Consider the following 21,476-nt stretch of genomic DNA (forward strand, 5'->3'; position numbering starts at 1 on the left):
GCTCTCATGAAAAATCTGACATATTAATGATTATATACTTACTTTCTCCTCAAAACTCAACTGAAAATAAAAGTTGGTAGACCAGGGGTAAGGTAGTGCTGGGGAAATGATGTAGGGACAGAATTTAAATTTCCTTTTCTTAAATGCTATAAACAGAGAGAACCCTTCCTTATCTTTATAGGTGAATTTCTGCTCCTATGGGTGCCAGATAAAAGCTATCTGATGATTTTACTTTCCATGGGTTTAAAAATGTTAGGCAGGATGAGATTATACCTTGCCAGGGATTACCATTAGCCTTGGGCAGAGATACTGCAGGGCACACAAATATAAGTGAAAATGGAATATTTTTATCCCGGGAATTTAAAGTTTGGGACTATATGTTATAGCACAAAGTACAACCAGAAAAAGGACTGGCATCAAGTGAACACTGTAAAATAGTTGCAGGCACCTCTACTGCCACAAGCCTTACTCTAGCTCTGGGGACTAACAAACACAGCAGCCCAGGCCAAGCCTGATTTGTGAAATGTGATCATCACAAACCAGGCTGAGGTGGCAGCCAGGACACGCCTGACTGAGGTGAAGGTGCATGCCATTCCTCCTGGTAAAGGAGGAGAAGTTACTTGTCATCCTCTGTGGGCAGTCAGTTACCTTCCCATATGTTAATAATAATATGAATAGTTTTCTTCTTGAAATTTACAAATTGCCATGTTTAAGGAGCTGTTCAGTGAAGATGCTGTTTCCTATCCTTCCTCTTTTATAGATATTTTAAAGAAATTATTCAGATCCTGATGTTTTAGAAAAAGAGGGAAAATATAAATGATCACCCTGGAGTAATACTGAGATGGAATTAGGTTGGCTATTGTTGTCACTGAAATCTAGCTTTTATTTCCTATGTGGAACACTTAGTCCCAAGATAGGCAGAATTGGTTGTTATGGTAACGTGACCATGGAATATTATTATTATTATTATTTTGACACATGGTCTCACTCTGTCGCCCAGGCTGGAGTGCAGTGGCATGCTCTCGTCTCACTGCAACCTCCACCTCCTGAGTTCAAGTGATTCTTGTGCCTCAGCCTCCCGAGTAGCTGGGATTACAGGTGCCTGCCACCATACCTGGCTAATTTTTGTATTTTTAGTAGAGACGGGGTTTCACCATGTTGGTCAGGCTGCTCTCGAACTCCTAACCTCAAGTGATCCACCCGCCTTGGCCTCCCAAAGTGCTGGGATTAGAGACGTGAGCTACCGTGCCCAGCCTGACCATGGAATATTATTGTCTAAACTGGAACACTACTGAGACACTCTTAGTAATTCTGATGGGAAAGGGAAATAAAGTGGGATAGTTCCAACTGTTTACCCTATTGAAAGATCAAAGTACAGTCTAGACACAGAGTAATTTACAGAGATTTGTCTGACACACCATATAAACATATACATTAAACCAGATCCCATGGCTGCTGAGAAAGCTACCTTCAAAACATCTTCAATATAGATAGAGTATTAATTTTTATAAGTTCATTCTAAAGGACATAGGAATAAATTTTATTAATGTGGAATAGATAAGGTCATTTCATATATTCTTTTCTTAGAAAAGGATATTTATATATTTATATATCCTTTTTATATATTCTATTTATATATCCTTTTCTTAGAAAAGGATATATAAAATGACCTTATCTATTGTTGTTATCTCCATGAGGGCTACCTTAACACAAGTAGTATATTTTGTTAATAAAACTGACGACATACTTATTCTGCCTGGAATCTGTAGTGACTGTTTCTCCTGCTTAAATATTCTTTGTATGCTTAAAAAATTTTCCTTACTGATTTTAGACTCCCAGTTTTCTTTTCCCCTAAGAAACCTAAAGTTTGATATGCAATCTACTAGATATGTTTTTAACACAGAAAAGGATGTTTCAGGTCACAGAAGCTGGTGGAAGTAATATTTTTGTTGCTAACTTACCGAGGGAGGTCGTGGGTATGTATCGTATGGGGGTGGAGGGCTATCTTGTTTTGGCGTTGATGGAGTATCTGCTTCTTCCTTGTCACTTTCACTCCAGTAATCTGAAAAATTCATAGACATGGATACATCAACATTCTACTAAATGTTTCTAGTCATATTTTCATGAACATGAATTAGCATTTAAGAAAAGGAAATTTAAATTCTGACCCCACATCATTTCCCCAGCACTACCTTACCCCTGGTCTACCAACTTTTATTTTCAGTTGAGTTTTGAGGAGAAAGTAAGTATATAATCACCTAATTTTAACTTCCTTTTAAAGCAAGCAGTTACATGCAGCCATAATTTTAGAAAGTTAAGAAAAATGTACTGCATAAGCCTAATCAGGTTTAGGGTACCTCAGATTTCAGATCCAATTATTCTGAAGCTTCAATTAATGAATGATATCATATGATGCCTCTTAAAGGTATATCATTTTATCCTAAAGATACTCAAAGAAAAGCAATACATGCATTGCTGTAGATCTCTACAGATATAAACAGCTCTAAAAATAATGCTCTCAATTCTCTTCTCTGGCTTCAGTTCAGTGATTATCTAACAATCACTGTTTCCAGACTCATGCTGACATGAATCTCTATAACACCATACTCCCACCTCTCCTTGGAAACACATGGCAAACTCTGGTTCTTGCCAAATGCAAAAGGGCAAATCTGCTGATGTGGGCTGCAAGTTCCAAACTTCCAGAACTACCTAAAAGGGTAGTAAATGTAAGCAGCTAGGCAAAGTGACTTAGCAGACCTCAGGCAGGAGGGAGGGGACAGAACTCTGAGAGATAAGTTCAGATTACTAGAGTATGTCAAATGCAGCAAAAGGGCCAATAATTGGAATCTGTTCCAGTAATATCCCAACTACCCTGTAACTGCTGGGTTTATTCTTTATATGATTTACAAGAAAAAAACCTGTAGTATTATATATACATCAATTTCAGATTGTAAGAGAAAACATATTAAAACAAAAGTCTCCTTATTCTTATGAAAATTTAAATCCTAAAAGAACCATCATAAGGCTTAACTAATATTCAGATTTAGGTGAACAGTCATGGCACATATATTTACAGGAAAACCTCTCTACCCATGAATTCCCATATTGTAGTATTTTTATACGGTTTCCCTGCAGTGTGATTAATATTACTGATAATTACAGCTAACATACATTAAGAAATTACTATATATCAAATAGAAAGTAATAGAGCTGGGATTTGAACTAAGAAACTGCCATACCCTAAAGCTTTGGAGACTAAATTGCTGGGACTCTTTTGTAAAAGGATAGCAGGAGAATTTGATGTGAAGTATATTGATGATTATTTTATCCCCCTATTTCTTCCTGCTATATACCTATAGCTATTGTGAACATAAATTCTTCAGCAACAGAAGTTGGAAATAAAATACATTTTCAATTATATTCTAGGTCTCAAAATACAAAGACTCTGCAAATTCTATTGCTGTTTTAATTATTCCCTTTGAGTAAAAGATAAGCAAGGACTAGTTAATCTTAATTTGATATCTGTTTTTTTTCCATTGGTTCATGCCAGTGATAGCCAGTATACCAAGTCTTCCCTCAAATATGAGTTGGCACAGTTGCCCAGAAATGGACCGAGCAAATGTTGGTGGAAAACACATTAACTATGTAGTCAGACAGGTGTAGGTTCAAATCTTAGCTAGACCACTTACCATCTTGGTGCTTTTGTGGTGGTTATTTAACCTCTCTGAGTCTGTTTTGTTATCTGTAAAAGTGATCTAATAATAACCGCCTTTTAGAGTTGTGTGTGTGTGGGCACTAAATAAGGTAACATGTTTTTAAGTGCCTTGTATCTAGATAGCACTCAATAAATATTAGAACCCCTTATCTTCTTGGGTGTATTTGTAGTAGCATGCCAAGACGGTGTGACCCAGATTACATAGGCGATAAATGCCTGGTATTCATTTTCTTAGACAAAGTTTTTCTTGCAGCAAGGCCCAGTAATAAAAAGTAAAATCTGGAGCCCTGGGGCCTGGGTTGGGTAGCTTTGTGAGAGCTTGAAATACTACTGGGAAATCACTCTGTAGGTAAATGGAATAAGCAAACCACCCCTGCGAAGCAAAGATCACCCTGCCGGTATTCTTCCCACTATTTCCAGGAACTGTAGAAACTGTGGCACCTGTACAGAGTATCTCCTTAATGTTTTCACTGATACCTTCAAGGTGTTAATACCTCAAGTGGTCCTTATTAGCACACTGAGAAGGAGATGATCACGATTTTATCAAGGGTTCCATAGCTGTTACTACAAGTGACAGATTTTGGGAGGCTCCCTCTCTACTTTTTCCTTCCAGTTCAATTAGGAAGAATTTTAGTCCCACTGTTTGATGGAATTCTTAGTTTATTAAAAAGCATTGTCAATCCAAAGTTTTCTTGGGTTGCCTAAGAAAAGGCTGAAATACTACTTTGCAAATTAATTTTGTTTTCTTACACTAAGCTGTATGTCTTTGAGAGAGCAATGACAGAGAAGAGGCTACATAGAAATTTTAATTAGGCTCTTTTGGGTTTGTGTGGAAAATTAGAGACACACTGTTGCTTAGAGGATGAAAACTAGTCTGATTTTTATTCTAATGGTAAATTATTTTTTTTAGTTCTCTATATAGCACAAATTAAATGGATATTTTTAATGTCCCTTGCAATGATACACAATTTTATAAGCAATCATGAAAAAACTGCCATCACTAGAAAAGAAAAATTTTTACTTTATTTTCTCATGCTGATACAAAAGGATAATTTGAAAAAAACGACTTTTTCATTTAGAACTGTCAAAGAAATACAATATATTTCATTCATTTTTTGTGTGATTAAGTCTTTAAAAAGACCTTATATGTGATTGAAAATAATGTCATGGATGTCTGTCTTGAAGCTGGAAAAAAATATAAAAATGATCAGCAGACAATTAGACAAATTGTTATCTTGGCTGAATTTAGTGTAACCCTGTTTTCTGTAAGTACAACAATGGACACTGAAAGAGAATCCCACATCTTTTATACTTCTGTAACCAAAGATAGCAATTCACTAAATTTTTATTTAAATCAATCAAAGAGTCACTTCTAAGCTGTATTGGTTATTTAGATGGAAACAGTATCTGGCAGCTATGTCCTTGCATCTTGGAGAAACATTCCCAATCCTTAAAGAGCTATATTTTGTATTAAGCTTAACTTCATTACTTAGAAAGGTACTCAAGATATAACTCTACAGAATTGTGGAGTAGACATGTGCATCTAGTAGTTTTCTACATGGAATACCATGCAACCTAATCATGCAGGAGGTAGGAAGTCTAATATGTTTCTGACCTATGCTAAAGTGCCTGAGGAACATGCATCCTATGTGGAAATCAAAATTATTTCAGAGATTCTGGTTGTATTGCATTAGCAAGATTCTTGTTGTATTAAAGTGTAACTACTAGCTTCTGCCTATGATTTTCTACTTACATGATAGATCAGTACATCATGAATCTACAGACCTAATACTTTTTGGAACCCCTATGTCCAATATAACTATATAACTTATCAGATATTTCATCCATAATAAAATTTGGCTATATAATACCAAGTACAAAGGAAATTCACTAGAGACCAAGCTCAGGTTCATAGTAATGCCAAGCAATAAAATACAGAAGTTAAGCTTAAGATCCAAGCTTCCTTATATTTATGCAAATTGATTCAAAGATTCATCTTCCTATCAGTATAACGCCCATACTTCTAATTCTTCTGTCTTTAACAAATCAGAAAAAAAAAAAAATCTATAAACACTTTTAGAGAACTGTTTTATTCCTTTTAAAGAAATTTGAAAAGGAAGACTAATTTTTTTTCAGTACTCTTACCAAGAATTTAGGCCTATGCAACATATAGTCTCTACTGTATAGCCTGCAAAGCCCAAAATATTATTAGGTTCTTTACAGAAAAAATTTACTAATCTGTACCTAAATATTTGCTGACATACTGGTTTTGGGATCAGGTTGTCTTCTTTAGATTTTTAAAAACTTTAGTTTTCAGATGTTTTTAAAAACGAGTTGGCTCAAGGCCGGGCACGAGGGCTCATGCCTATAATCCCAGCACTTTGGGAGATGGGTGGATTGCTTGAGCCCAGGGGTTCGGGACCAGCATAGGCGACATGACAAAAACCCGTCTCTACAAAAAACAACAAGTAAAAACAGAAACCAAAATTAGTCAGGTGTGGTGGTGTGAGCCTGTGATCCCAGCTACTCAGGAGGCTGAGGTGGGAGGATCGTTGAGCCTGGGAGGTCGAGGCTGCAGTGAGCCAAGATCATGCCACTGCACTTCAGGCTGGCCATCGGAGTGAGACCCTATCTCAAAACAAAACAAAAAACAAACAAATGAAAAAGACTTGGCTGAGATTTTACTCTAAGTCTAAAAGAAAACAGAAGGCTTTTAGAATCTCGACATCAATAAACTGGTTACGACCAGTTTATTGTGAAGAGACAACTATGAATAGGTTTGTGTTTATGTGTGTGTCAATCTATGGATTATTTTAACAGATAATTTCAAAAACCTATTTATGCTTCCAAGGGATGTACGACAAACACCCTTTGGGAAATGTGAAGCCACCTCAGAACACTGACCATAGCTTTTGTTCTTAAGCTTTCAATTCTCATAATAACATTGTTTCATAAATCTGAGGTGGATACCAAGGCAAATTCCATATGATCACAGAGTTACATAGTAACAGAGCCGAAGAACCATAACATTGTTTCATAAATCTGAGGTCCATACCAAGGCAAATTCCAAAAGATCACAGAATTACATAGCAACAGAGCTGAAGAACATAACCAAATGAGAAAATTTATGAAAGAAAAGATCATTCATCTCATTTCTTTGCATAAAAGGCCAATTAAATATCTAAAAAACTGCTAAATAGTAAAAATTGCTCACTGATAAGGATCTAGACTTGATTCAATCAGACTTTTTCCATTTTTAAGATTTTGTTTCTTCATAAGAAAAAGATAGGAGGACGGGGTAACGAATAGGAGAGAACTCCACATTAGCTGCTCCAAAAATTTGAGTGTTCAGTCCCTATCTATTCAAGTTGTTAAACCTCACTTAAGTGCCCAGAAGAGAAATAACCACAAATTGGCATATGCATTTTCTCTTAAGTGATAGCAATAAATCTCTATATAGGATTACTGCAGGAAAAAAGTATAACATAATTATTTTTAAAAAGTATTCCTTTACCTTGTTCTTGCTTAATCCTCTCTCTTTCTGCATAACCTGCAGTCAGCATATTAATTCTGTTAAGCCATCTGAAAAAAACAAATATAATCAATAACATTGTAACCTAACTTCTTATATTTTACTTCCTAGAAACATACATTTTAAAATGTCTAAGAATATATGGAATAATCCTACATATAAGATGTGTTCTTTGCAAGTACTGATGCATGGAATCTTCAATGAGATACAATTTGCCATAGTACAAATTGCTCCCATACCAAAGATGCTATTTCAATAGAAAAGTCTTGGGCAAAGTTGTTAATATCTGTAACATAAAGAGTTTGGAGTTGACCAAAGCCATATTAATTCTATTGTTCCAAATGTAGAAGTACTCCAAATATTTCTGCTGTTCTGTTTCTTCAGAACAAATGCTCCTTTAGAGATACTTAAACAGTATCAGGTTTAATTTATCCTGATGAGGAAAAAAAGTTAAGGATCTTGCCCGTCAAAATAATAGTTTTATTGTGAAATAATAGTTTTGATTAAGCTTGTTTAATAATCTAACAGGAAATACATCTTGGAGTACTTCAGACACTTGTCTCTAAATACAAGAGTATGGGGTTTTCCAAAGACACAATGAACATATACAATTTTAACATCTGTTTAGATCTTGAAAATGTATTTTCATGAACAATAGTAAGCTAAAAATAAATCTCAATTCTTTCGTCTTTCTGTAGTGCTGCTATTGCCAATGTAGGGACTGCCTAAAGCAAAGCACAGTTTTAACATCTTTCTTTTGTCCCACCAGGGCTCTCCTTGTGTTAATTTTTTTTTCATTTAAAAATCTTTTTATTGATACTTGCCTTGAAGGTTTTATTTATTTATTTATTTATTTTACTTTAGGTGCATACTATATCTGGCATTTCTCCCCATGTTATCCCTCAGATTATCAAATCACATGTCTTAAACAACATGAAAATTTCCCTTTGGTCAATCCTGAACCATAATCCATATACCTTCCCAAATCAGAAACTGAGGAAAAAACTACCTTTCAAGCTAGCTTGAATATGTCCAGAATCACTAGTATGGCTAATGTCATTAAGTTGTGGAATAATCTGATCTAGATATATTTTAAGAAAAATTTGTGGTTGAGAACTTTTTCTCCTAAGATCTTTATCTTCCCTGTCAAGTGGAAGATCACACTGTTTGAAGTGACTCATATATTTCATCATTTATGCCAAGTGGTGTTAACTGTACGTCAAATACTTAGAATATCTTGAAAAATGAGTAAAGTTGTGTCTCTAATACACAAAATCGCATCTATGGAAACTTAAGCTTTAATTGTAAGAAGAGGTCAATTAAAGCCTAACTTAATTTTAGCAAAACCTACAATGTAATTATCATCTCAGGTACATTTGGGAAGTGAAGAAAGGACTGAAGTAGAAATGGAATAAAATAAAGATTATCAACTGAATTCAGTAGCATTATATATATATATATATATATATATATATATATGCACACACACACTCCAGAAAATTATAAACTATAAATCAAGAAGTAAACTTCATGACAATATTTTAAAAATGACTCTAATCATTAGTAAAAGTTCAAAGTTAAAATTTAGTCTTAGTTGATTTGCAGTGAAAAGGGGGTTAAATTTGTACTACAAGGCAAATCTTACCATTCTTGGGAAAGACTGGCCTGGTGCTTTTGGGTGAAAATGATGATAATACCACGAATGAAAAATTTATTACTGAATTTTAATCCAGTGCCTTGTATTTACTATTTATTACTTTAAAAATATCAATGAAATTTCATTTTATCAGAAATGTGAAGAACAATGAGGTCCTTATGAAATAAATCAGGAAACTAAAAAGGGGCTTGCTCAATTTTTTACCTCAACAGTATTTGTTAAGCGTTTGCTATGTGCTGAACAATGAGCTATGTGTTAGGGATACAGAAATAAATAAGACATAATTTTTGCCTTCAGTTAACTCTAGATTTACTAACTTTCATAAGACAATTGAAAGTTTAAACTATTCTTAAGAAGAAAAATTTTGTTAATTAAAGAGAAATTGTTTGAAAGTGTGTGGATATACCAGGCCACTGCACAGAGCCACAAGAGGCTAAATACTAAACAACTGTTGGTGCTATCTTGGATAAACTTATCCTTTAGGCTTCAACTAGAAGATACTTACTGATTTACTTGCTACGGTTATGATTTGGTATTTTAGGTTATTATGAAAGCAGACACATATGCATTAACTGATTCAAGCAATATTTACTAAGAGCCTATATGTGCCAGGTACCTGGGATACAGAGATAAAACAAAGTGCCTGCCTTCATGATTCCCATATCTTTGTGAGGGAGACAAACAATAAACAGGGATACAAATAAACATGTGAAATAGTAGCAAATGCTATTTAAACACAAACAAGCAAGCAAGTTAGAAAATTAGAATGTCAAAGATGCTGGGGATGAGGGAAGGCTACTTTAGGTAAGATGATCAGAGATACAATATTGAATTTAGAATCTGTTCAACAGAACAGATTTTATGAGAAAGTTCTTTAATAACAGGTCTAAATTCAGTACCTTACCATATCACCAATGCTTTAAAATAGGAAAATATAAGTAAAGGGATATTGAACCTATAGCAAACATTCAAAGGAGATATTCACAACTGACAAAGAATAATGCGTTTAGAGGGAAATAAGAGAAAGAACCACGGGAGAAATGTATAAATAATAATTACCAAATAGGAACTGGTGGGTCATCACAATTACAAGAACATATGTACTGACATGGTAAGGTACATACAGGCCAAACAAATTCAGTAAATAAGTCTTCAGCATACTTGAGTAACATGATATTTTGTTTTATCCCCATAGATTTTACAAAGACCAGAAAAAATTCATTTTTTAATGTTTCAACGCTTATTTCTGATGAAACAGATGAATAGTAGTGGGGTGCCTAAAAGTGTTTTTACAAATTACCTCACAATAAAACTTATTGCTTCTCAAAATAGAAGATGATAATTTTAATATTCTATGTGTGTGTATATGTATGCACATATATGCACATTTACTGTGTGCATATATGTGTATATAATTTTACAGAAGAAAATTAAATGTAAGGATTACTTTTTAACACCAATTACTAAGTCCTGTCACCACCATCATTACATTTGTTTTTTTAAATGAGTAACAGAAAAATATATTTCTCTGAAACATAGTGTATTTTCATAAGTAGATATGACATTTAAAATATATAAAATAATCACATAAACTATATATTTATAATAATTACTTTTATAAATATATAATCTTTTGAAGACTTAGATATGCTTTTAAAAGATTACATATAGAACAAACCAACATCCAGATCATCTTGCTGTTATGTAACAATCAAGTGACTTGACAAAGCTGTTGGTGGGTGTTTCTTCTCATCATTAATCCTCTGAATATTTTTAGCACCAACTCTTTCCCCTTTCTATTAACAAGCAATTAAAAAATCTTCCCATTGAAAGTAGACATTAGGAATAGGGTTATTTTTTAAAAAGGAAAATTGAATGCAAAACAATAAAACTCCATTTTAATTTTTCTTTGCCTTTAATTTTGAAGAAAAAATATTTTATTCAAATTGCATGTTACCAAAATTAGAGATGCTGTATTTGAATCTCACATTTGTCTACATACTAGTCATTTAGATTTAAATTTTGTCCTAGTTTGCATTCATAGTTTTTTTTTTTAATATTTTATTGCATTTTAGGTTTTGGGGTACATGTGAAGAACATGCAGGACTGTTGCATAGGTACATACATGGCAATGTGGTTTGCTGCCTTCCTCCCCATCACCTGTATCTGGCATTTCTCCCCATGTTATCCCTCCCCAACTCCCCACCCCCTGCTGTCCCTTCCCTAGTTCCTCCGCACAGATCTCAGTGTGTGATGCTCCCCTCCCTGTGTCCATGTGTTCTCATTGTTCAACATCCACCTATGAGTGAGAACATGTGGTGTTTGATTTTTTGTTCTTGTGTCAGTTTGTTGAGAATGATGGTTTCCAGGTTCATCCATGTCCCTACAAAGGACACAAACCAGTCGTTTTTTTATGGCTGCATAGTATTCCAGGTTGTATATGTGCCACATTTTCCCTGTTCAGTCTGTCATCGATGGGCATTTGGGTTGGTTCCAAGTCTTTGCTATTGTAAACAGTGCTGCAATGAACATTCATGTGCATGTGTCCTTGTAATAGAATGATTTATAATCCTTTGTATATATACCCAGTAATGGGATTGCTGAGTCAAAAGGAATTTCTATTTCTAGGTCCTTGAGGAATCGCCACACTGTCTTCCACAATGGTTGAACTAATTTACACTCCCACCAACAGTGTAAAAGTGTTCCTATTTCTCCACATCCTCTCCAGTATCTGTTGTCTCCAGATTTTTTAATGATCACCATTCTAGCTGACGTGAGATGGTATCTCAATGTAGTTTTGATTTGCATTTCTCTAATGACCAGTGATGATGAGCATTTTTTCATTTTTTCATGTTTGTTGGCCTCATGTATGTCTTCTTTTGAAAAGTGTCTGTTCATATCCTTTGCCCAGTTTTGAATGGGTTTGTTTGTATTTTTCTTGTGAATCTGTTTTAGTTCTTTGTAGATTCTGGATATTAGCCCTTTGACAGATGGGTAGATTGCAAATATTTTTTTCCCATTCTGTTGGTTGCCAGTTCACTCTAAAGATTGTTTCTTTTGCTGTACACAAGCTCTGGAGTTTAATTAGGTCCCATTTGTCTATTTTGGCTTTTGTTGCCAATGCTTTTGGTATTTTAGTCATGAAGTCCTTGCCTATGTCTATGTCTTGAATGCTTTTGCCTAGGGTTTTTCTAGGGTTTTTATGGCGTTAGGTTTTATGTTTAAGTCTTTAATCCATCTGGAGTTAATTTTAGTGTAAGGTGTCAAGAAGGGGTCCAGTTTCTGCTTTCTGCATATGGCTAGCCAGTTTTCCCAACACTATTTATTAAACAGGGAATCATTTCCCCACTGCTTTTGTCAGGTTTGTCAAAGATTAGATGGTTGTAGATGTGTGGCATTCCCTCCGAGGCCTCTGTTCCATTCCATTGGTCAATATCTGTTTTGGTATCAGTACCATGCTGTTTTGATTACTGTAGCCTTGCAGTATAGTTTCAAGTCAGGTAGCATGATGCTTCCAGCTTTGTTCTTTTTGCTTAGAATTCTCTTGGCTCTGCGGGCTCTGTTTTGGTTCCATATGAAGTTTAAGGTGGTTTTTTCCAGATCTGTGAAGAAAGTCATTGGTAGATTGATGGGGATAGCATTGAATCTATAAATTATTTTGGGCAGTATGGCCATTTTCACAATATTGATTCTTCTTAACCATGAGCATGGAATATTTCTCCATCTGTTTGTGTCCTCTCTTATATTTTGTTGAGCAGTGCTTTGTAGTTCTCCATGAAGAGGTCCTTTACATCCTTTGTTAGTTTTATTCCTAGGTATTTTATTCTCTTTGTAGCAATTATGAATGGCAGTTGATTCTTGATTTGGTTCTCTTTAAGTCTGTTATTGGTGTATAGGAATGCTTGTGGTTTTTGCACATCGATTTTATATCCTGAGACTTTGCTGAAGTTGCTTATCAGTTTCAGAAGATTTTGGGCTGAGATAATGGGGTCTTCTAAATATACAATCATGTCGTCTGCAAATAGAGACAGTTTGACTTCCTCCTTTCCTAATTGAATACCCTTTGTTTCTTTTTCTTGCCTGATTGATCTGGCTAGAACTTCCAATACTATATCGAATAGGAGTGGTGAGAGAGGGCATCCTTGTCTAGTGCCAGATTTCAAAGGGAATGCTCCCAGTTTTTGCCCATTGAGTATGATATTGGCTGTGGGTTTGTCGTAAATAGTTTTTGTTATTTTGAGATATGTTCCATCAATACCTAGTTTATTGAGAGTTTTTAGCATAAAGCGCCGTTGAATTTTGTCAAAGGCCTTCTCTGCATCTATTGAGGTAATCGTGTGGTTTTTGTCTTTGGTTCTGTTTATGTGGTGAATTATATTTATAGACTTGCGTATGTTGAACCAGCCTTGCATCCCCGGGATGAAGTCCACTTGATCGTGAGGGATAAGCTTTTTGATGTGCTGTTGCAATTGGCTTGCCAGTATTTTATTGAAGATTTTTGCATCTATGTTCATCATGGATATTGGCCTGAAGTTTTCTTTTTTTGTTGAGTCTCTGCTGGGTTTTGGTATCAGGATGATGTTGGTCTCATAAAATTATTTGGGAAGGATTCCCTCTTTTTGGATTGTTTAGAATAGTTTCAGGAGTGGTACCAGCTCCTGTTTTTACGTCTGGTAGAATTCGGTTGTGAACCCATCTGGAACTGGGCTTTTTTTAGTTGGTAGGCTATTAATTGCTGCCTCAACTTCAGCCCTTGTTATTGGTCTATTCAGGGTTTCAACTTCTTCCTAATTTAGGTTTGGGAGGATACAAGTGTCCAGGAATTTATCCATTTCTTCCAGGTTTACTGGTTTGTGTGCATAGAGTTGTTTGTAGTAATCTCTGATGGTGGTTTGTATTTCTGTAGAATCTATGGTGATATCCCCTTTATCGTTTTTTATTGCATTTATTTAATTATTTTCTTTTCTTTTTTATTAATCTGGCTAGTTGTCTGTCTATTTTGTTGATTTTTTAAAAAAAACCAGCTCCTGGATTTATTGATTTTTTGAAGGGTTTTTTAAGTCTCTATCTCCTTCAGTTCTGCTCTGATGTTAGTTATTACTTGTCTTCTGCCAGGTTTTGAGTTTTTTTGATCTTGTTCCTCTAGCTCTTTCAATTCTGATGATATGGTGCCGATTTTAGATCTTTCCTTGCTTCTCATGTGGGCATTTAGTGCTATATATTTTCCTCTAGACACTGCTTTAAATGTGTCCCAGAGATTCTGGTATGTTTTGTCTTCATTCTTGTTGATTTTGAAGAACACCTTTATTTCTGCCTTCATTTCACTGTTTATCCAGTCAACATTCAAAAGCCAGTTGTTCAGTTTCCATGAAGTTGTGTGGTTCTGAGTTAGTTTCTGAGTTCTGAATTCTACCTTGATTGCACTGTGGTCTGAGAGACTGTTTGTTATGATTTCCATTCTTTTGCATTTGCTGAGGAGTGATTTACTTCCAATTATGTGGTCAATTTTAGAGTAGGTGTGGTGTGGTGCTGAGAAGAATGTATATTCTGTGGATTTGGGGTGGAAAGTTCTGTAAATGTCTATTAGGTTTGCCTGGTCCAGGTCTGAGTTCAAGTCCTGGATATCCTTGTTAATTTTCTGTCTCGTTGATCTGTCTAATATTGACAGTGGAGTGTTAAAGTCTCCCACTATTATTGTGTGGGAGTCTAAGTCTCATTATAAGTCATTAAGAACTTGCTTTATGTATCTGGGTGCTCCTGCATTGGGTGCGTATATATTTAGGATTATTAGCTCTTCTTGTTGCATTGATCCTTTTACCATTATATAATGTCCTTCTTTGTCTCTTCTGTTCTTTGTTGGTTTAAAGTCTATTTTATCAGAGACTAGGATTACAACTGCTGCTTTTTTTTTGCTCTCCATTTGCTTGGTAAATCTTCCTCCATCCCTTTATTTTGAGCCTTTGTGTATCCTTCCATTTGAGATGGGTTTCCTGGATACAGCACACTGATGGGTTTTGACTTTTTATTCAATTTGCCAGTCTGTGTCTTTTGATTGGTGCATTTAGCCCATTTATATTTAAGGTTAATATTGTTATGTGTGAATTTGATCCTGCCATTTCGACGCTAGCTGGTTGTTTTGCCCATTAGTTGATGCAGTTTCTTCATTGTGTCGATGCTCTTTAACATTTGGTATGTTTTTGGAGTGGCTGGTACTGGTTGTTCCTTTCTGTTTAGTGCTTCTTTCAGGAGCTCTTGTAAAGCAGGCCTGGTGGTGATGAAATCTCGGAGCAATTGCTTGTCTGTAAAGGATTTTATTTCTCCTTTGCTTATGAAAGTTAGTTTGTCTGGATAAGAAATTCTAGGTTGAAAGTTCTTTTCTTTAAGGATGTTGAATATTGGTCCCCACTGTCTTCTGGCTTGTAGGGTTTCTGCTGAGAGACCCGCTATGAGTCTGATGGGCTTCCCTTTGTGGGTAACCCGACCTTACTCTCTGGCTGCCCTTAGCATTTTTGCCTTCATTTCAACCCTGGTGAATCTGACAATTATGTGCCTTGGGTTGCTCTTCTTGAGGAATATCTTTGTGGTGTTTTCTGTATTTCCTTGACTTGAATGGTGGCCTGACTTGCTAGGTTGGGGAAGTTCTCCTCGATAATATCCTGAAGAGTGTTTTCCAGCTTGGATTCATTCTCTCCATCACATTCAGGTACAGTGATCAAACGTAGATTAGGTCTTTTCACATAATCCCATATTATTTCTTGGGGGCTTTGTTCATTTCTTTTTATTCTTTTTTTCTCTAATCTTCCCTTCTCATTTTATTTCATTGAGTTGATCTTCAATCTCTGACATCCTTTCTTCTGCTTAGTCAATTCGGCTATTGAAACTTGTGTATGTTTCACGAAGTTCTCATGATGTGTTTTTCAGCTCCATCCATTCATTTATATTCCTCTCTAAGCTGTTTATTCTTGCTAGCATTTCATCGAACCTTTTTTCAAGGTTCTTAGTTTCTTTGCATTGGGTTAGAACATGTTCTTTTAGCTCAGAGAAGCTTCTTATTACCCACCTTCTGAAGCCTGTTTCTATCAATTCATTAGACTTATTCTCCATCTAGTCTTGTCTCCTTACTGGTAAGGAGTTGTGATCCCTTGCAGGAGGAGAGGCGTTTTGGTTTTGGGTGTTTTTATCCTTTTTACACTGGTTTCTTCCCATCTTTGTGGATTTATCTACTTGTGGTCTTTGTAGTTGGTGACTTTCAGATGGGGTCTCTGAGTGGACGTCCTCTTTGTTCATGATGAAGTTATTTATTTCTGTTTCTTAGTTTTCCTTCTAACAGTCAGGCCCCTCTGCTGTAGGCCTGTTGGAGGTCCACTCCAGATCCTGCTTGCCTGGGGATCACCTGCAGTGGCTGCAGAACAGTAATGGTTGTTGGCAGTTTCTTCTTCTGCTATCTTTGTCCCAGAAGGATATCCGCCAGATGTCAGCCTGAGCTCTCCTTTATGATGTGACTGTTTGAATATACGGGGGTCAGGGAGCTGCTTCAGGTGACAGTCTGTCCTTTATAGGAGCTCAAGTGCTGAGCTGTGAGTTCCGTTGTTCTGTTCAGAGCTGCTGGGTAGATATGTTTAAGTCTGCTGCAGCAGAGCTCATAATCGCCTTTTTTTCCCAGGTGCTCTGTCCTGGGAAGGTGGGGCTTTATTTATAAGTTTCTATCATGCTGCTGCCTTTTTTCAGAGATGTCCTGCCCAGCAAGGAGGTAGCCTAGTCACAGTCTGCCAGCAGAGGCGTTGCTGAGATGCCATGGGCTCTGCCCAGCTGCTGTGTGAACTTCCTTGCAGTTTTGTTTATAGGGGTATGCTTAGAACTGCCTCTGTATTGGTGGTCTGCCTCTGTAATGGCGGACTGCCTCGGTAATGGCGGACTGCCTCGGTAGTGGTGGACTGCCTCGGTAATGGCAGATGCCCTTCCCCCACAGAGCTGGACCATCCCAGGTCCAGCTGTGCTTGCTGTGAAACTCTCAATCCAGAGTGTTTCAGATTGCTGGTCTTTGTGAGGGTGGGACCGGCTGAGTCAGATCACCAGGCTCCTTGTTTCAATCCCCCTTTTTTTTTTCAGTTGCATGGGAGACTGTCTCCCAGGCGTTCCAGTCACCAGTTGAAAAGGCACCCGTATTTGTGTGAGTTTTTGTGTGGAGACCCACTGCGCCGGCTGAAACAGCTGCACTGGGGGCTCGTGGTGCTTTCCTGCCTGGGAATCTCCTGGCCTGGCTCCCTGTTTGAGTCTCCTTTTTTTTCAGTTAAATGGGTGAATCTGTCTCCCAGGTTTTCCAGTCACCAGTTGAAAAGGCGCCCGGATTTGTGTGAATTTTTGTGTGGAGACCCGCTGTACTGGCTGAAACAGCCACGCTGGGGGCTCATCGTGCTTTTCTGCTGGGTATCTCCTGGTCTGTGGGCAGTAAAAATTTGTTTGGAAATGCGGTAATCAGTCACCCTCTGTGTTTTCACTGGGAACTGCAATCCAGAGCTGTTCTTATTCAGCCTTCTTGGATTGTCTCCCTCCATTTTAATTAAATTTAAAAAACAATTCAGTATTTCAGGACAATTAAATTCTTTTTTTTTCTAGTTACAAATATTTTTATTGCATATATACCCATAATTAAGAATAGATAGAAACTATATAATTAAAAATAAGAAATATTAAATAAATTATAGCTCACCATTATAATAGAATCCTATGTAACCATTAAAATAAGGTACTAATAATTTGCTATGATAAATTTTTTTTACAAGAAAGGATAAACTAATCAGAATACAGTTCTACAGAAATTCACTAAACTAAAATGCAAAAAGCAAAAATAATGAAAAATTTGAATGAAACATTCAAGATCTATAGCACAACATGTAACAATTTAACATGAATGCACACAGAGTCCTTGATGAAGAAATGAGTGGGCAATAAAATATATTTGAATTAGTAATAGTCAATTTTTTTTGGGGGGGGGAAGAAAGAAAAAGGAAGAAAGAAAGAGAGAAAGAAAAAAAAGAAAGAAAGAGAGAAAGAAAGATGAAGAGAAAGAGGGAGAGAGAATGGGAATCTTGCTCTATTGCCCAGGCTAGAATGCAGTCTAAAAATGGGTATTAAAAACCTCTTTTATGTCAATAATTGTGCTTAACAATGGAGACAGGAAGGAATAAGGGAGGAAAATAAAAAACAAACAGCCAACCAATATTTCATTTAAACCTGTGAAATGCTATGCAATTACTGAGGAGTGATTTACTTCCAATTATGTAGTCACTTTTAGAGTAGGTGTGATGTGGTACTGAGAAGAATGTATGTTTTGTGGATTTGGGGTGGAGAGTTCTGTAAGTGTTTATTAAATTTACTTGTTCCAGGTCTGAGTTCAAGTCCTGGATATCCCTGTTAATTTTCTATCTTGTTGATCTAATATTGACAATGTGATGTTAAAGTCTCCCACTATTATTGTGTGGGAGTCTAAGTCTCTTTGTAAGTCATTAAGAACTTGTGTTATTTACCTGGGTGCTCCTGTATTGGGTGCATATATATTTAGGATCATTAGCTCTTCTTGTTGCATTGATTCTTTTACCATTATGTAATGTCCTTCTTTGCCTCTTTTGATCTTTAAAGTCTATTTTATCAGAGGCGAGAATTGCAACTCCTACTTTTTTTTTTTTTTGCTCTCCATTTGGTTGGTAAATCTTCCTCCATCCCTTCGTCTTGAGTCTCTGTGTATCCTTGCATGTAAGATGGGTCTGGATGCAGCATACTGATGGGTTTTGGCTTTTCATCCTGTTTGCCTGTCTGTGTCTTTTGATTGGGGCATTTAGTCGAATTAAATTTAGGATTAGCATTAATATATGTGAGTTTAATACTGCCATTTAATGCTAGCTGGCTGTTTTGCCCATTAGTTGATATAGATTCTTCATTATGTTGATGCTCTTTACCTTTCGGTATATTTTTGGAATGGCTGATACTGGTCGTTCCTTTCTGTGTTTAGTGCTTCTTTCAGAAGCCCTTGTAAAGCAGGCCTGGTGGTGATGAAATCTCTGAGTGCTGTTCACAAAAGATTTTATTTTTCCTTCACTTATGAAGCTTAGTTTGGCTGGATATGAAATTCTGGGTTGAAAGTTCTTTTCTTTAAGGATGTTGAATATTGGTCCCCACTCTCTTCTGGCCTGTAGGGTTTCTGGTGAGAGATCTGCTGTGAGTCTGATAGACTTCCCTTTGTGGGTAACCTGACCTTTCTCTCTGGCTGCCCTTAGCATTTTCTCCTTCATTTCAACCCTGGTGAATCTGATGATTATGTGCCTTGGGGTTGCTCTTCTTGAGGAATATCTTTGTGGTGTTCTCTGTATTACCTGGAGTTGAATATTGTCCTGCCTTGTTAGGTTGGGAAAGTTTTCCTGGATAATATCCTGAAGAATATTTTCGAGCTTGGATTCATTCTCTTCATCATATTCAGGTACACCTATCAAACGTAGATTAGGTCTTTTCACACAGTCCCATATTTCTTGGAGACTTTGCTCATTCCTTTTTGCCCTTTTTTCTCTAATCTTATCTTCTTGTTTCATTTCATTGAGTTGGTCTTCGACCTCTGATATCCCTTCTTCTGCTTGGTCAATTCGACTGTTAAAACTTGTGCATACTTCGCGAAGTTCTCGTATTGTGTTTTTCAGCTCCATCAATTCACTTATATTCCTCTCTAAATTGTCTATTCTCATTAGCATTTCATTGAACCTTTTTTCAAGGTTCTTAGTTTCTTTGCATTGGGTTAGAGCAGGTTCCTTTAGCTCACAGAAGTTTCTTATTATCCACCCTCTGAAGCCTGATTCCGTCAATTAATCACACTCATTCTCCATCAGGCCTTGTTTCCTTGCTGATGAGGAGCTGTGATCCCCTGAAGGAGGAGAGGCATTCTGATTTCGGGTGTTTTCAGTCTTTTTGCGCTGGCTTCTTCCCATCTGCGGATTTATCCACCCATCGCCTTTGTAATTGCTGACTTTCAGATTGGGTCTCTGAGTGGACGTCCAGTTTGTTGGTGATGATGTTATTTCACAATTAAATTCTTAATGTTGTAGTGCACCATGACAGGCTTCACCTAAAACAGTGCTTTTAAATGTATAATGTAAAGATGCCCTTTTTTATGTTTCACTTTCTTTCTTTGACTTATTGCTTAGAAAACCAACAAAATGAACCACATAAAACTGGTTTAGTGTTTGCGATACCCCAAATCAGATACATCCACAAAATATTAGGAAGAAGCAGTGACATCAGCATCCTTTGAAGCTATTGCTAACTTGGAGTGGGTAATGAAGGCCAAAAAGAATTTTATAGCTCATAAAAATCTACTTTTAAATGGGCAACTTCTAAGCTTAAAAAGATCCAAATTAGCATGTAACATGAATGTTTACATTGTGTTAATTCTTGGAGTTGGCTAGATTCTAGTGCATCCATCTTGTAAGATAGTATATGCTCCTGTATACCACTTAATTTCAGTTTGGTCATGATGAAAATCCTTCATATTTATCCCAAGGGCATTGAGTTTTACATATGTTAAAATGGATAGTAAGTACTAGAAAAGTGGAATTATAAAATAATTAAAACACAAAATGGAGTATCACACCTCTCCCTCTCCATGTGCATGTGAATAAACATTTTCATTTTGAGAACAAGGAGAAAAAAACTATTTAAATTTTTATAGCCTGGTGTGAAATTTCAAGAATGACAAGTTATATGAATTTAGAGAAGATTTTGGAAACTATATTAAAGGCTCAGTTCCATTATTAGTAATAAAAGATTTAATCAAGTTTCTCAACACTTTCTTTGCCATTTCCTTGTATTCATATCTTTGGTTTGAAAAAAAAAAAAAACATGCTTGTACTCCCAAGTGTCAAAGAAGAAGATTATTTATAAAAGGACATTAAGTGTTCATTTAGTATGTTCAAGCAAATTTATGCAGCTACACAATTTTGTGCTTAAAAATGCCCAGGTACAATTGTTTTAGAGATACACAAAGAAAGGTAAATGTAGTTAGAACCCAAAGTATATAAAAGAAATATATATTAATTGTAAACACTTACATAGCACTTATAACTTAGTAGGCACTGTTCTAAGTCCTTTATGTATGCTTACTTACTCCTTATAAAAGTCTAACTGATAGGGTTTATTATTATTTTCACTTTATAAAAGGGTCAATACCTCAGCATAGAGAGGTTAAGTTTCTTGCCCAAGGTCTCACAGCTAATCAGTGTAGAGCTGAGATTGAGATGGTTATTATCCCCACCCACCTCTTATATAGATTGGACAATAGGAATGAAGAGGTCAAGTCATCTGTCCAAGATTGTACAGGTAGTAAGTGGTAGAGCTGGGATTTAGAGAGTCTGGTTGCAAAGTTCATGGTCCTGATCATGAAGGTATGCTGCCTCTCTCTAACTGTAGGCAGGTTATATTTATAATATGTACTGGCTAGTAAACTTATAGAAAGGGGGAAAATTTTGAATCTTATACTCAATTTCTATAATTCTAGAAAAGGAAGATGGGAAAGGAAAGAGAAAGGAAGA

General features: G+C 36.2%; 1 protein-coding gene across 5 annotated transcripts in view; it reads right to left on the reverse strand.

The window, feature by feature from the left end:
• Window positions 1–21,476, reverse strand: part of CNKSR2 (connector enhancer of kinase suppressor of Ras 2) — a 298,887-nt gene that overhangs the window by 42,738 nt on the left and 234,673 nt on the right. For all 5 annotated transcript variants that reach the window (XM_021674795.2, XM_021674793.2, XM_021674792.2 and 2 more), the window contains 2 exons: window positions 7,230–7,297; window positions 1,962–2,062 (listed from right to left, as the gene is read on the reverse strand). In XM_021674795.2, coding sequence (XP_021530470.1) covers window positions 1,962–2,062; window positions 7,230–7,297 — 169 coding nt within the window. The remainder of the gene's footprint in view (window positions 1–1,961; window positions 2,063–7,229; window positions 7,298–21,476) is intronic.

Source organism: Aotus nancymaae, unplaced genomic scaffold (genome assembly GCF_030222135.1).
Source record: "Aotus nancymaae isolate 86718 unplaced genomic scaffold, 86718_ANA_hifiasm-v0.15.2.pri h1tg000058l, whole genome shotgun sequence".
Classification (NCBI taxonomy): domain Eukaryota; kingdom Metazoa; phylum Chordata; class Mammalia; order Primates; family Aotidae; genus Aotus; species Aotus nancymaae.